The 15808-nt window shown below is 39.3% G+C and overlaps 1 protein-coding gene across 1 annotated transcript; it reads left to right on the top strand.

Moving 5' to 3' along the window:
• Positions 1–59: 59 nt before the first annotated feature.
• On the top strand, positions 60–14099 carry LOC308613996 (myosin-IIIa-like; the record flags this gene model as incomplete). Its single annotated transcript, XM_081228224.1, has 5 exons — positions 60–82; positions 6406–6517; positions 9262–9424; positions 11028–11151; positions 13041–14099. 5 exons carry the CDS (start codon positions 60–62, stop codon positions 14011–14013), a joined length of 1395 nt encoding a protein of 464 aa, XP_081084350.1. The 3' UTR covers positions 14014–14099.
• Between the last annotated feature and the right edge of the window lie 1709 nt (positions 14100–15808).

Here is a 15808-nt window from a genome sequence, read left to right as displayed (position 1 = left end):
TAGGAAACAGAAAGAGAATCACTCGGGGGTTCTAGAAAGGAGGCATTTTGTTCACGAAAATGATTGTGTGTCGAAAGAGAAGGTAACTCTTAATTGGGGCTGGAAATTTCTGTTGTCAGCTGAGAGACCCAGGTCAGAGACAGGATGACAGGGGGGCCTGAGATTCTGTTCTGAGGAGCCGGTTCTCATCTTAGCTCTGCCACTTGCTGTGTGACCATGGGCCGGTACCAGTGATTGCCAATGAGGGGAAATTTTGACCCTCAAAAGACATGCTAATGTGTGGAGACATTTTCGGTTGTCACAGCTGGTGGGAGGGCAGGGTGCTGATGGCATCTAGTGTGTGGAGACCAGAGATGCTGCTAAACATCCTAAAATGCACAGGACAACCTCCCCGCCCCCAACAATGAATTATCCAGCCTAAGATATTAACAGTGTCGAGGCTGAGAAACCCTGGCCTCCAGGAAACCTCATTTTCCTCACGACTTCCTGATAGAGTTGTTATGAGGATTGAGTGAGATAGTCTCTAAAGGGGATTTAGAAGACATACAGAAGCAATTAGGTTTTAGGAGTCCTTCTCAATGGTCGAGATTAATGTAAAATGAAGTAAGTTATGTATTTAATATATATGATCAAGTAACACACTAGTGGTGCTATAGAGGCTCAATATCTTATATCTTGTATATTTAATGTTTGAAATGCCCATGTTTCTGATATTTATCAATTCGATGATTTCTCTTAGCCATTGAAGTTTCAGTTTTCAAAAGTGAAGTCTATTACAATTTTCAGGTAAAGCCTAGCGTTTGAGGAAGTCTCCATAGGTAACATTCTCTGCCTTTTTTAAAGAGTGTACAAAGTAATATTAAGAATAAAACAAAGTTTTGTTATTGCACAATGAACTGTGCAATCACAAAAAAAAACACAAACCATTGTCTTGTCTGTGTCAAACATTCTTTTACTTGGGGTAACCAAGACCCTTTCTAAATGAAATGAGAATTCTAATTCTTTTTGCAGATTTTCAGCAATTCATGGTAATTTTTGATTTTTTTTCATTAGAGACCTAGGAAAGGAAAGAAAGGTATTCATTTGAACTGCCTTGATAGAAAGAAAACCCTACCACATTTTCATGACAGAGAGCAAAATTACATAAATATAGTGACTTTCATATTGACAACTCTTCTATAGTAGTTTAAGACAGACTTAAAAACTTCAAGGTTTAGAGTTCAGAAGTACAGCCAACATTTAATCATTGTCTTTACTTCTCACAGAGCAGACCCAATTTTATATTCAAAACTTAAGAAATAAAAAATACTGGAATTTCTTGTTGGCCAGTAGGTAAATTCTCCATTCTTTACATGAAAGCAGGTAACCCAAACATTCTTGAGTTTCAAATTTCAGATTAAAATTTGACCTTATTATTATACTTTTCATTTTTTAGGAGAAGAGTTCCTCTTTAACTTGCTTAACTATCAATATAGGTAACGTTAATATAATCTTAATATAAGTACCCTTAAATTTCAGTGACTTTTTTTTATATACAAGGCACTGTGCTAAGTACTGTGGAAGACACTGAGTTTTAAAGCTTGCTTGATCCTCAAGAGTTAACATTCCAGTTAGGATTCTCAGAGCTGCAGACCTAGAGGTTAACGAACGACGCAGGGTAATAAATACCAAGATCCAAAGGGATGGTACATAGTGTAAGAGTTCAGGGAAGAGAAAGATGATCTCCAAGAAGGCTGATAAGAGAGAATATCAAGAAAGAGTGCTAAACAGGGATCTGATGGTGGGCATAGTTTATGGAGAAGACAGGAAGGGGCTTTCTTGGTGTACAGGTTGGTGTTCCAAAAACTAGAGGGACTTGGATTAGACTGGCTGAGCAGTATGTGTTACTGACGTGACAGACATTATAAAGATGGGATCAGATGGGAAAACCGATCAGGTAAAGTTACGAAGAGAGAGCCTTAAATGCTAGACTAAACTAGTAGTTTCCAAACTATCTATGGTTTTACAGTATGGCCCATAGAAGAGCTGAGCTTATTTTCTTGATGATGTTGTACTTGAAAGTAACTTATTTGGAAGGTCAGAGGTGAGAATAAATTTTTTTTTTTCTTCCCTTTGCAGTATGCGGGCCTCTCACTGTTGTGGCCTCTCCCGTTGCGGAGCACAGGCTCCGGACACGCAGGCTCAGCGGCCACGGCTCACGGGCCCAGCCGCTCTGCGTCATGTGGGATCCTCCCGGCCCGGGGCACGAACCTGCGTCCCCTGCATCGGCAGGCGGACTCTCAACCACTGCGCCACCAGGGAAGCCCGAGAATAAATTTTTAAATATGCTTCCAAGTCCCATGTTATTATAGAATAACAAATTACTACATGATAAATGAAGAGGGGAAAAAACTAAGTTTATGGAGGACATGTGAATAACTGTTCTGAATATAGGAAGCTCCAGAAATAAAAGGCTAAGCCTTTTCTCTTGTCACTAATTTGAAAACTGTCATCCGAATTGGCTAGACTCTTAGGAAGGCAGGACAATTTGCAAAGGCCCTGTGGAGGTGTAAATAGGACTAAATAACCCTCCTCTGTCTGGCTTAGCCTTTGACTAACCCTCCTTGTCAGATGCAAAATTCATCAGACCCTTTGTTCATTCTGTTGTAGATAAACTCTTCTGTTTTGTGACAAAGAAATAATCCTAAAGGAAGACACATAACATGAACTTACTTTGCACAAGACACTGGGTTTTTACTGTAGTTATTTCAAATGAACCCTTATACTAAGAAGCCACTGAAGTTGGCTCCATTTTCCCACCAGGCACCTATACACAGTGGTTTGGCTGTCAGAGCTCTAAAACAAACAGAACCTAGCGAAGGAAGTAGTGTAGTGAAGGAGCGTAGTAAGTGCACATGCTTTGAAATCAGAAAACCCAAGTTTGAATCCCAATTCTGCCACTTACTAAATGTGTGACTTTGTTCAGCGTTACCTGAGTAACGTTCGATCTTCAATCTTCCCATCTGCAAATAAGGGTGATGATAATAGTATCAATATCTACTTTATGGGCTTCCCTGGTGGCGCAGTGGTTGAGAGTCCACCTGCCGATGCAGGGGACATGGGTTCATGCCCCGGTCCGGGAAGATCCCACATGCCGCAGAGCGGCTGGGCCCGTGAGCCATGGCCACTGAGCCTGCGCGTCCGGAGCCTGTGCTCCGCAACGGGAGAGGCCACAACACTGAGATGCCTGTATACCGCAAAAAAAAAAAAAATTAAAAAAAATTAATATCTACTTTATAGGTGGTTATAAACATTAAATGAAGTAATATATATGAAGTTTGTAGATGGAGCCAAATGTCAACAATATACATATCAGCTATAATTATTTTCATTATTATTTTTGCCTCAGCCCCAAACTCCCCAAATTACTTACTGCCTACTGTGCTGTGGTCTAAAATACCACAATGTACACCATGAAGCGAACCCATAAAAAGCAAAGCAGAGTCAGTACGTTGGATTTAAAACAAGAGGCACAACAAAGCACAGGTCTGGGGCTTTCCTCCATAAGCTCATCTGGTGTGCCTAGATGTTTATTCCCACAGCAAGTCCCAGAGACAGTCCGTGGGTCACTCAACAAGCATTTAATTGCACACCCACTATGTTCCAGTCCTTGAACAAAAGATTAACTCAGATCTTAACCCAAAGATTCCTAAAAGAACCTCTGATGCTAAGAAACTCACAGTCCAGACTAGTTGTGGGAACAGGGATCTGATTATCTACATTATCATATGATGTAACATAAACTCCAGGAGGCCAGAGTGTTGGTCTGTCGTGTTCACTGCTGTGTCCCTAGCACTTAGGAGGGTGCCTGGCACATGCTGGGTGTTCAATAAGTATTTGTCACACGAATGAAACAGAGTGGATATTTTTACTAAAAGTGTGCAGGTCTGGGAGCATGAAGTAGAGCTGGTGGGAGTGAGGAGAAAAGGGGGAGACTTTTTAGATTATAGTAGAAATACAGAGAAAGCAGATAATCATAAAAGTAATATATATACATACTATATATATTAGAACATCAACATGTATTCATTTTTCAATCTTTTGATATAGGCTTATTTTTTTCTTTGAATAAAATCCACTAATCAGAGTTTATTGACTCTTTCTTACATAAACTATTCATAATCCCTTATGTATGATTTCCATTCATATTTCTTGAGGTGAAGGAGGAAGTTAAAGATAACTCCTGAAACAATCACAGGGCTAAATATTTCGTGATTCTTATGATTCTGCTCCAACTTCTGTAATGGCTTCATCCATGTTTAATTCCATAGTTTTTTAGAATAAGTACTTCTTTAGAAGGTCTTACCAAAGCATTTGATGCACTTTTCGAGAAACAGCCCTCTGGCTTTCCTCACTCACGTTTCATCAGTTTATCTGATATGTATTTGAATAACTCCTCACCAAGTGAATGAACAGGTTTGGCAGCAAACACAGCTCCCCTGGTGGGGAAAGAAGCGCCCAGGCACACTAGGCAGAGCTGCTGCCCACGCACCCCAAGTGTGCAGTGGACATCAGCTGGTGTGCCTAACACAGGGAAATCGAATGTTAGTCCAGTGGTCTATTCACTGAAGATTTGTTAAAGAGCGTTTCTAGAATATTGAAAGAGTAGGTCTTCTTTGAGGGAGCAGGGAGTGAGGATGGAAGGACATACAGGCATGGAGGATGACACATCCAAAAGCATCGAGCCATGAGCAGACGTGGCCCTTTGGCATAATTGTGAATAGCTTTCAGGACTGGAGCTCAAGGTGTCCGTGGAGAATGGCCAAGGGTGAGGCTAGCAAGGCGGGCGGGGATACAGAGCGGGAGGGAGCATGCAGACTCGTCATCATGCGTGGCAACCAGTTTTAAAGACTGCCTTTCAGCAGGTGTGGCCCCTGCATTTCCCACATTGTCACTCTTCCCGGCTCACATATTCACGTGGCCTGCCCAGCCTTTGAAAGCACCTGCTTTTGCCATCCCAGCTTAGAACTTGGGAAATTCTCGGACACTTTCAAGTCAGGAAAGGACTTGATCAGATTTTCATTTTATTAAGATAAATTCAGACAGAACTGTGGACATCGGCTAGGAAGCGGGGAGGAGGGCGCGAAGACGCACATAGCCAGTTGGGAGGTGGTTTAAGGTAAGGGCAGTAGGACTAGAGAAAAAGATAGGGATTTCAGAGAGACTTCTAAGCTTGTTGGATACACTGAGTGAAGAATAGGAAAGAATCTAGGATGACACATAGATTTCTAGCTTTAGTACCTTAAGAAGGGGTGACATCATTCACAGAGATAAGAAAGAAAAGGTGATGCATTTTGCTGAGTCTGGAGTGTCTGTGGGATAAGCAGGTGGGGATGTAGGGTAGGCAGTCAGAAGTAATGTGTTCCCAGTTTATGGAAATAGGTCTGAGGATGTATGTATAGCAATCATCACATACAGGGAACAGTCAGAGTCGTGCATGTAGACGTGACGCGTGGAGAGAGCTTAGAAAGAAACAACACTGTAGAGCCCTAGCATTTAAGCAGCAAGTCGAGGAGGCATGTTGAGGAGACTGAAAAGAAGGAGGAGAAATGGGGGTGGGGGCAGGGTGGGCTGGGAATCTCAGGGACACTCTCTCAAGACGGAGAACTACAGAAGGAACACTTAGGATTAGGATGGAAAACAACCGGCTAAGGCTTCATCACTAAAAGATCGTATGCGATTAAATAAGATCCCAGGAGTGGAGGAGTGATGGGAGGTAGGGAACTGGAGACAGTTATCCTAAACCATCTTTCTGTTTGTCCACAAAGCCAGTGGGGGATATGGAACCATTTCAGAGGAGAGGCACTCAGGGGGATTGCTTTGCGCTAAGTGTGAGGAGGCAGGAGAGAGAAAGGGGATTGAAAATATACAGAAGAAAAGAGGAGGAGGGGCAGGAAGAGATGACATCTAGAACACAGGCGGATGGGCAGTATCTCCTCTCATTTCCCTCCTGCATTAAGCCCTTACTCACTTCCTCCCCTCAATTGTTGCTGTAATGCGGGAAGTTTGTGTAGAATTGAACTCCTTCATCCAATTTGAAGATCAGCTCCCAGTGTTTTTGTGAAGATGAAAAAAATGAATGAAATCTTTCCCTCTGCTTCTGCCACTGCGGTCCTTCTGCTCTTAGTGACCAGAGAAAGGTTGCTTTTAAAAAAATATCCAGTTAATTTTTTTTGAACTACAGAGTTTTGTACGGGATTTTAGTGTTGTGTTGAAAAGCATCACTGAAGTGAAAAACAATGCTCAAATTACACAAGTAGTCAGTCTGGAATTCAATTTACTGCAGAGTTGTTCTAAGAAGCCCACCAGGCTCCTGAGACGTTGAACTTTTATGAAATACTAACCAGCCCTCTCTCCCATTCAAAGGTACCACGTTCTCTGTTACAAGTGGTGTGAAGAACCTCCACTGAGCCCTGACACCTGTGCCACCATTTTGGAAAAAGCTGGTCTTGATAACTGGGCTCTTGGAAAAACAAAAGTAATGTTTTCATGTGATTTTCAAGAAAAAAATTCATACTTATGGTGGATGTACTGAGAATTACATTTTACAATGATTGAAAATATCATGGCTTTTCATGTTATAGAATCTCTAGCTTGAAATAGGGGAAGAAAATTGATAAAGTCATAATGGTTTCCTTCTTCAGCAGAATTAAACACTGCTCTCGTATAGGTTTCTTTTAAGAAATTCAAGAAAAATATATCTTGAAGATTTATCCAAAAAAAGATGGAATGGATGAGTCTAGAAAACAGACTTTTATATTTTCTCTATTTTATCACCACCAAATATAGTCAAAAAGCTGTCGAGAATCATAATGATTTCAATAGGATTCTGTTTTTCTTTATTTTCCTAATTCTCAAATCTGCTTTTGTTGTAAACTTGAAATTTATCCGGAGTGAAATGTTATTACTAGACTCACACTATAGGTGTTTGGATATTGGTGTGTTTATGTGTCGGATCTGAGGGCCTGTGAGATCTTAGCTTATTTAATCCCTTAAAGCAGTGGTCCCCAGTGTTTGGGGCACCAGGGACTGGTTCCGTGGAAGACAGTTTTTCCACGGATGGGGGGCGGGAGGAGGATGGCTCAGGCGGTAATGTGAGCGATGGGGAGCAGCAGATGAAGCTTCGCTCGCTCTCCTGCGGCTCCCCTCCTGCTGTGCGGCCCGGTTCCTCCTGGGGGTCGGGGACCCCTGCCTTAAAGAATGAAGTACAAAATCATAACCTGTTTTGAATATGGAAGTAAGATAGGTGGCTTCTTGGAGAAAGGATGCATTTACTTCTCAGATATCCTCAGAGCATTACAAACAAGATGGGGATAAGGAGATAAACAGGACCAGGTCCTGGGAGTACACTAAATGTATCACTGGGGGAAGATGGAGAAGAAAATCAAGCTAAGGCAAAGAAGTACTCAGATTGACCACTCAAGAGTAACTGCTTTCAGCTATTCCATAGACGTAGACTGAAATGCCACACTCGCCAAGAAATTTATATTAGCTGTGGGAAGTGTGGGACAGAATTTTCATGTGTTCAGATGAGAAGTTAAGCCTGTTAGTTATGTCTTTTTATATAGTAGTGTATATGTCAGTTCCAATCTCCCAATTTATCGCCCCCCCCACCGATTTCCCCCTCGGTAACGCTAAGTTTGTCTTCCACATCTGTGACTCTATTTGTTTTGTAAATAAGTTCGTTTGTACCATTTTTTTTAGATTCCACATATAAACAATGTCATATGATATTTGTCTTGCTTATAACTGACTCACTTTGCTGTATAGCAGAAACTAACACAACATTGTAAATCAACTATACTCCAATAAAAATTAATTTAAAAAAAGAAGAGTTAGGCCTGTAACAATTTAAGGAAATTTTCAAAGTGTTTATCTTATATGGAATGTCCTACATATTCAGTAATCCGTATTTACTTTAGCATTACAAAGATACGTTTTTTATTCACACCATTTTCTTTCAGATTCTCACAAAAATGAATTTTGTCAGGCTGAAATCTCATGATTTATGGTCTGAAACACATGCCTAGCTTCAAATGGAGTTTTAACTTGTAAAAAGGCCCTTTGCAGTTCCAATTTTGCATGATATTTAAGCAGCATTTTAAAGCTATTTGTATTTTTCCACTTCACCTTTTCCAACTCATTAAGATGGATAAAAGTATTCAATATAAGAACATTCCTAATGCTGTGCAAAAAAAATGATGACCTTTTTAGATAGATTGAATTTTAAATGAATTGTTGGCAGTAGAATAGACTAAATATATTAGCATCTAGAGTCCTGTAGAAATTAAAACTAAATTCAATCAAACCCTGTAATGCTAAACTGTTGGCCCTTGGTGCCAGGCTTCTAAGTGCTGAGAGAATTCCACAGTCAGGGTTACCAGGTCTCATGACTCAGCTCTTAAATTTGAATTTAAGTGACTTCTTAGTGGATTCAATAATCTCTCTTTGAGGTGACTTTCATTAGTAAATTTAGCCATTAAAAGAAAAAAACATACCTTCCTATTTCCTGGGAGTGGTTGAAAACTCTTAGTTGAGAACAGCTCGGAGCCTTCAGGCTCCCCTGTTGCTCCGATTCATTTTGATTTTAGAATCATCAAAAATCAGCCCTCCTGTCTTCACAGTGGCTGCTGGGTCCGGTGAGAAAGTTGTTCATTCTGCATGGGACTCTCTCTCTGCCTTACTCTCTCCACTGACAACACTGTGAGCCCCTGAACGGCAGCGCCCCTGGTTTGTCCACCTTTGTATCCCAGCAGATAAGTACATAGAATAGGTCTCAGTAAACATTTGGTGAATGAACTCCTGTAACTATAATTGTCCTCTCTCTGACAAATAGGTTTGTAAGATTTTTAAGTTTGGGAAGTTTAATTATCTCTTCTTTCAAAAAGCATAAAAAATTAGCTTTGCCCAGAGTATCTGATGCTAAAACTTTGATAAAAGAGCTTGGTATCTTCCACTCATATTGGCCCATCCAGCAAAACCTAGGTACCTGTTGCAAATAAACAGTATGATTGTTAAACTATATTCCTTCTCAAAAAGGGGTTTTCTTCAGTCATAAAAATCTATAATGTGATAGCAACATCCAAGCCAAAGAAGCAAAAGATAGTGATTTCCAAAATCGAAAAATGTTTAGAATATTATCTAGTCTTCAGAGCACAGCACATGACTGTTTCGCACCTGCACGCTGTAGTTTTATTTGTGTTTTATTTTAATTCTTTTAAGGTGTTCCTTAAGTATTATCATGTGGAACAGTTAAATTTAATGCGAAAGGAAGCCATCGACAAGCTTATTTTGATTCAAGCCTGTGTCAGAGGATTCTTGGGTTCAAGAAGATACCAAAAAATACAGAAGAAAAGGAAAGAGAGCGCTATAATAATACAGTCAGGTAATAACTCAGACCATCTCACTGTGTAACAAAACATAATGCTGTGTTTAGATGTGTGCATGAAATCAAATCTTACTTACCTCCAATTCTTATGTAGTTTTCGTGTTTAATTCCAAACTCTGTTACCTTGATACTTTCTCTATGCTAAATCTGAATGATTGTTGTAGTGACTGACACTTTTAATATCTGAATACATGTTTTGTTTTAAAGAAAATAATTTTTAAATTTTCTGTCACAATGAAACACAATTGATGTATTGTGCAAGATACAGCAAGTGACTGAATTAATTGTAGATCTCAAGAATCATATTATTATAACCCATTGGCCAATAACATTTTCCCTACTTTATTCCAAAGGTTACACTTGCCATAATTTTTGACAACTTAATGAAATCTCATTCTGCTAAAGGGCATCCATTTCTTTCTGTTAACTGTAGGGAAATAATATTTATAATCATATTTCACAAGCTTTTATTAAATGTACTAATAGACTTTGGACTTCACTTTCCATTTTTCTATAAAAAGCTAAATTTAGAACCCAGCATGGCTTAATACAAGATCTTTCAAAAACTTTTGACTAGATACCCATAACAAACAATGTATTTTACTCTGTAACCCGATACACACACATGCTACAAGCACTGCATTCTGATACTTTTCTATTCTGGTTTATTCCATTTAATTTCTAGATGTTAGATTTGGCCCACTAAATCGATTTTATGATCCACTATTTATTTGCAAGCTACGTTCTGAAGAGCACTGATGTGGTGGGCAGAGTAGCTGACTGACATTCGAAAGATTCAGTTCAAGGTCCAGTTCCAATCCGTCAATCCATAAGAGCTCGTCATCCTCTTTTGGAATTTTAAGCCCTTCACTGCTCACTGGGACATCAAAAATGCAAACCCTGCAATTTGGGATTTAATTCTTTATCCACAATTCCAGACTTCATAAAACACTGAAAAAAGAGGTTTTTCATAACTCATCTGGAAGTGAAACATGACCTAATATTCACAGTCCTTTATTCTTCCCACTTGGTAAGAATTGTGTGTTTTTCCGGAGAAATATTCATGTGTTTGACTATGGAATGCTGACTTACCATGGGGAATTTTACAGAATATATGTTATTTGTTCCAAATTACTTTTCTAAAAATTTTTTTAAAAAAGTTTAAGTCTGAATTCTGAAATATATCTGGCTCCAAGAATAATTGGCCGAAAGATTAAAACCATATACTTAGATAATAGGGGTTTTCTCCCATGAATAGCTGAACATGGCAGAAATAAAAGAAACATACGCATTAGCAGATTTTAAGCAAATGGTGAGTACATGTTGTCTTTGTCATCAACTTAGCTCATCTCTATCATTTTAGTTTCATCTTAATACTCCCCTTAATACGAAAGTTACTTTAATTATTTTCTTGCTAAAGCTTGTCGTCTGGAAGAGTCTTGTTAATGAGTCCCATACTTTTTCGAACCTGTTCTATTTGGAGTCTTTAATTTCATTTTCCTCTTTGGTACTGATGGTGAAAAGCCATTTGTTTCTACCCATTGAAGTAATGCTTTTTATTTATTATAATTAACACTGCTCTGGGCCTTATATGTTTCAGCCGCAAGAGGACATCTAGCCAGGAAACAAAGGAAAGAAATTGTTAACACGAAAAACACAGCAGTAAAAACCATTCAGGCTCAAGATCAGGAATTTGACTACAAGAAAAACTTTGAAAATAAAAGGTAAAATAATGTTCATTCTTATACCATCTTGACAGTATAGATTTTTCACATCTGGAAAGTCACAAAATAAAGTCCACAATGAACAGGATGTGGTACACATATACAATGTAATATTACTCAGCCATAAAAAGGAATGAAATAGTGCCATTCACAGAGACGTGGATAGAGCTAGAGACTGTCATACAGAGTGAAGTAAGTCAGAAAGAAAAAATCAAGTATCATATAATATTGCTTATATGTGGAACCTAGAAAAATGGTACAGATGAACTTATTTGCAAAGCAGAAATAGAGACACAGATGTAGAGAACAAACTTATGGATACCAAGCGGGGAAGGAGGGGTAGGATGAATTGGGAGAATGGGATTGATATATATACCCTACTATGTGTGAAATAGATAACTAATGAGAACCTGCTGTGTAGCACAGGGAACTCTACTCAGTGCTCTGTGGTGACCTAAATGGGAAGGAAATCCAAAAAACAGGGGATATATATATATATATATATATATATATATATATGGCTGACTCACTTTGCTATACAGGAGAAACTAACACAACATTGTAAAGCAATTATATTCCAATAAAAATTAAAAAAATAAAAGTCCACAGTCTTTCTCGTACCTAACCAGGTTCCTAACAGTGATGCATCAAATGTCAGCTACACCCCGTGGCCACTTTTGTGTTCTTTATCCTATTTGAGAGTTTGTTAGCATTTCACTCAGATGACCACACTTTCCTCCTCGAAGAAGATCTTATCTTCAAGTTAAGGGGAAATCATTCCAACTATCCTTTCAAAAGGGTATTTATAAAGGAACAACTGTGAAATTTTGGCCAGCGTATTACAAGATCATGAGCCATAGCAGGGACGCTGCTTTTCCTTGAATTTTGTAAGATATTTTCTGTGATCCGTAGACTTAGAGCTTATCAAAGTACAGCATGCAACCTGGTGAACATACCCTGCTTACTGGTCTCAAATGTAGATATAGTTTCCACATCTCCTTACTGTAGGTACTTTGTTTGGAAAAGGACATATCTTTTTTTTTAAATTTCCTATTTAATCTTAATGTCTTGAAGCTGAAACAAATTAAACAGCCAGTGGTTTTTCACCACTGTATATAAAATTGCTAGTTTACAAGAGAACATGATACTTTAATAAAATGTAAAACTAAGTAACCAACTTTTTTCATGTCTCTAAAAAGCAAAATGACTCTTCTTAAAGAAACAAAAGGCTACCAAGAGATTCAAAGGTTTCTGCTGAGTTACAATATGTTTTAATAATCTAGGGACTCGATGAGCATATTTTTAAATGTATGCCCTCACTAACTGAACACCCAACATTATGTTTGTTCCTACATCACCTTCTAGCTTTTTGTTATTTTAGCTCTTCTCAAATCTTTCAGAATTGTGACAAATACTAACAAATGATGGCTATCACAGAAAATTATGAAAGAGGAAAATGTATTTTTTTCCTTGTCTTCTTAATGTAATAAATGTACTATAATCATCTTTTCCCACTACTCTGTACCCTCTGCTACTTTTGGAAGAAATACAATCCTGAATGAAGCAAAAAAGATAATTTCTTGGAAAAGGACATATCTTGAAGTGATTAAATTCCTAGGATTTTGATACCTCAGTAAGTGAAATTATGCTAGGATATTTCTCACTCTAATTTGAAGCTAGTTTTCTCATTATTTGAGTAGCCATCACAGTTGTCGCTAGAGAGGATATTTTGGGGAAATACTCAATTATTGTGACTTGATAAGTTTTTATTTTGAGCTTTTTTGTCCCTTTTGCTTTTCTCCCAACATAATGTAATATGTGCTATTGCCAAAGAAGGTAATAAACTCTAGTTTAGTATCATATATTCCGATGCAATATATTTTACACAGGGAATCTTTTTTGAAGAAACAGACAGAGAATGCAGTCTCTACTAATGAAACAGTCATTCCAGCGCCAAATAATAAGGGGAGTACATCTGTAGTGAAGACTTCTACTTTCAAAGCTGAGGGGGAATCCACGAATGCTATGGAAAGTAACAACAGAGGATATCAGACCCCGAAAAAAATGAACAACGTGTATGAGGAAGAGGCTAAGCAAGAATTGTATCTGGTAGGGGACCCTTGGGCAGAAGTAAACACCAATAAGAAATATATGAAAGACTTGGAAGAAAATAGTAAGATAAGGAAAATGGAAAAGGAGGACACTGTGGTCCAGAATTATTATCAGTGGTACACAGAGGAAAGGAATTTCGAAGACTCAAAGGCAGCATATCTAGAAAGGAAGGCCATATCAGAAAGGCCAAGCTACCCAGGACTTTGGTTAGCACAGGAGACCTCAGCTCCTAAGCAGCCTTCTTTTAAAAAAACTTTAGAACCTAGTCTTAGCCAGAGGTCAGTTTGCCAAGATGCGAATAGCAAGGGAAAAGAAAAGAAGACGTCTGTGGTCACCCAGAATGCCCCAGTATGCAGTCATCAGAGGAACCCTGTAAGGCATGGGACGGTCCAAGAGAGGCAAATCGAACTGGCAATGCAAGTCCAGGAAAAAGAAGACAGAGCAGCGGTGTTCATTCAGAGCAAATACCGGGTCTACAAGAGGGGGCAGCAGTTAAGGAAGGACAGGATGTCTTCTTTTAAAAATCAAAAAGCGGTTGCAACACCGACAGAAGTAGCAAGAAATACTCACATTTTGTATTCCCATCCCGCAAAATTTGAGGAATCCTGTAACATCAGGATGAAGAGTGTTAAAGACTCAAAAGCAATTTCAGAAAAAGAAGCGTGTGATTTGGCAATTTTTTCAAAACAGGTATGTAAACGAACAGATTTGTTTACTAGTACAGATCTCTGGGAACTCCACGATAACTGAGTTAAACAGACAATTGATAACTGATATATTGTTTCATCTGTTTTTATGAGATTGCAAACCTTTTCAATAAAACATCTCAGGGACAGTGCTATTCGAATAGCCATAAATTTTGTAAACAAATTTCTATGATAAAAATAGTATAAAATACGATGGAAATCTTGTGTAGTAAGGAGACTAGTCATTGGTTTATACAGCCTACTAAAATGCTGGCATTTGACAATGCAAATTTCCATGTATCTGAGATCTTCCATTGTAGCTGAAAGAAAAAAGTTTTCAAAATCCTCTAAAGTCTATGCTTTCTGTACCCCAAATTTTGAGAAGACATAACTAGGTATCAGAATCAGATTGTAGCATTACTGAGCATATATGCAATGAAGATGACAGTCTATATGTTCCGTCATGGCCATGAGAAACCATCAAGGAAAACCACAAAGAAAAATTCCCTCTTGGAGAATATCTCATGCTATTGGTAGGCGTGTTTCAGCTGTTTCTAGAAGGGGCAGTTGGCTTTAGAGCTTCTCCCAGGTGTACATGGAACTCTGATAAATTAGTGCTATGGAGAGATCCCAGGCCCCTGTCCCTGCCCCACTCCGGCTCTTTCTCTCTTTCTAGGTGTTTGACCTTGAGAAAATCACTGTATGTGTCAGCACCCTTATTTTCTCCTGTGTAAAGTGAAGGATTTTCACTAGGTGGCCTCTAAAATGCATATTATAAATGAATATGTACTATCAGGGTAGTCAATAGTGTATGAAATCATAGAAGAAATGTCATAATGGGTTCAAAGAAGGATCACCTATTACTGCTGAGTCTCTAAACTCTGCCTTTTGTCTGACGGTGGCTAAGCCCGCAAGAAACACAGTAACTGCCCTTGGACATCCCCTGACTGTTATGAGTGTGGCCCAAACATCTCCAACCCCTAGCGGGTCATAGATCTGCCATTGTTTTATTTAGTCCCTTCCTGTTCTACTTTTTTAAGCACATGGAAATATTGAGTTTAATATACAGGCAGTCCTTCCCTTCCTTGCGATAAATCTGCTCACTCTAAAGACCAAAGCAGAGATTAGGACCCTGACCTGCCAAGCAACTGCCGCACTCAGGAGATGTAGAATCGCCTGGCATCCACCTACAGCTGGCAGATACCACCGTGGGAGTGGATTCAGTACTCCCCGGGAGCAGAGCTAGAGGCAGAAAAGCAGGAACCCCACCTGCAACCTAGCAGGGCAGCCGTGTTAACAGACAAGGTAGAGGCAGAGGGGCCAGGATGGAAAGAGGAACCGGAAGAGAGAGAGTAGCACTGACGTCAGGCGAAGAAGCCTGGACAGGAGAGGAGGGAGGTTAACACAGTCAAAGTCAGCAGAGGGGTTCCTCAGGATAAAAGCAGAAGAGCCACGGCAGCAGAATGGTAAGGATGGAAGCCAGATCTCAGGGACCCTGGGAAGGAGTTATCAGGAGAGAGTGCTTCTGGAGGGTCATATGTTGGACAGTTTTGAATGGAAGATGTGAGATGGACAAGTAGCGGGAAGGGGGAGGTTTTGTCAAGTGAGGACTTTATCCGACCTTGGTACAGGGTCAGGATGAGTCCTGGAGAAGAAGTACATGAGAGCCCCAGGGGGGAGCGGTTCAGGAATAGATCAGACCCCAGTGTACCTGTGGAGCTCACTGAATTCTCTTCCTTGATTTAATCTGATATGTGACCTTCTTTTTAGATATCAAGGCTATCTGAAGAATATTTCATTCTGCAGAAAAAACTGAATGAAATGATTTTGTCACAGCAACTGAAGCCTCTTTATCTGGG

The sequence above is a fragment of the Mesoplodon bidens genome, assembly GCF_964165515.1.
Source record: "Mesoplodon bidens genome assembly, chromosome: 3".
Taxonomy (NCBI): Eukaryota; Metazoa; Chordata; class Mammalia; order Artiodactyla; family Ziphiidae; genus Mesoplodon; species Mesoplodon bidens.
This window is presented reverse-complemented; position numbering and strand designations above follow the sequence as displayed.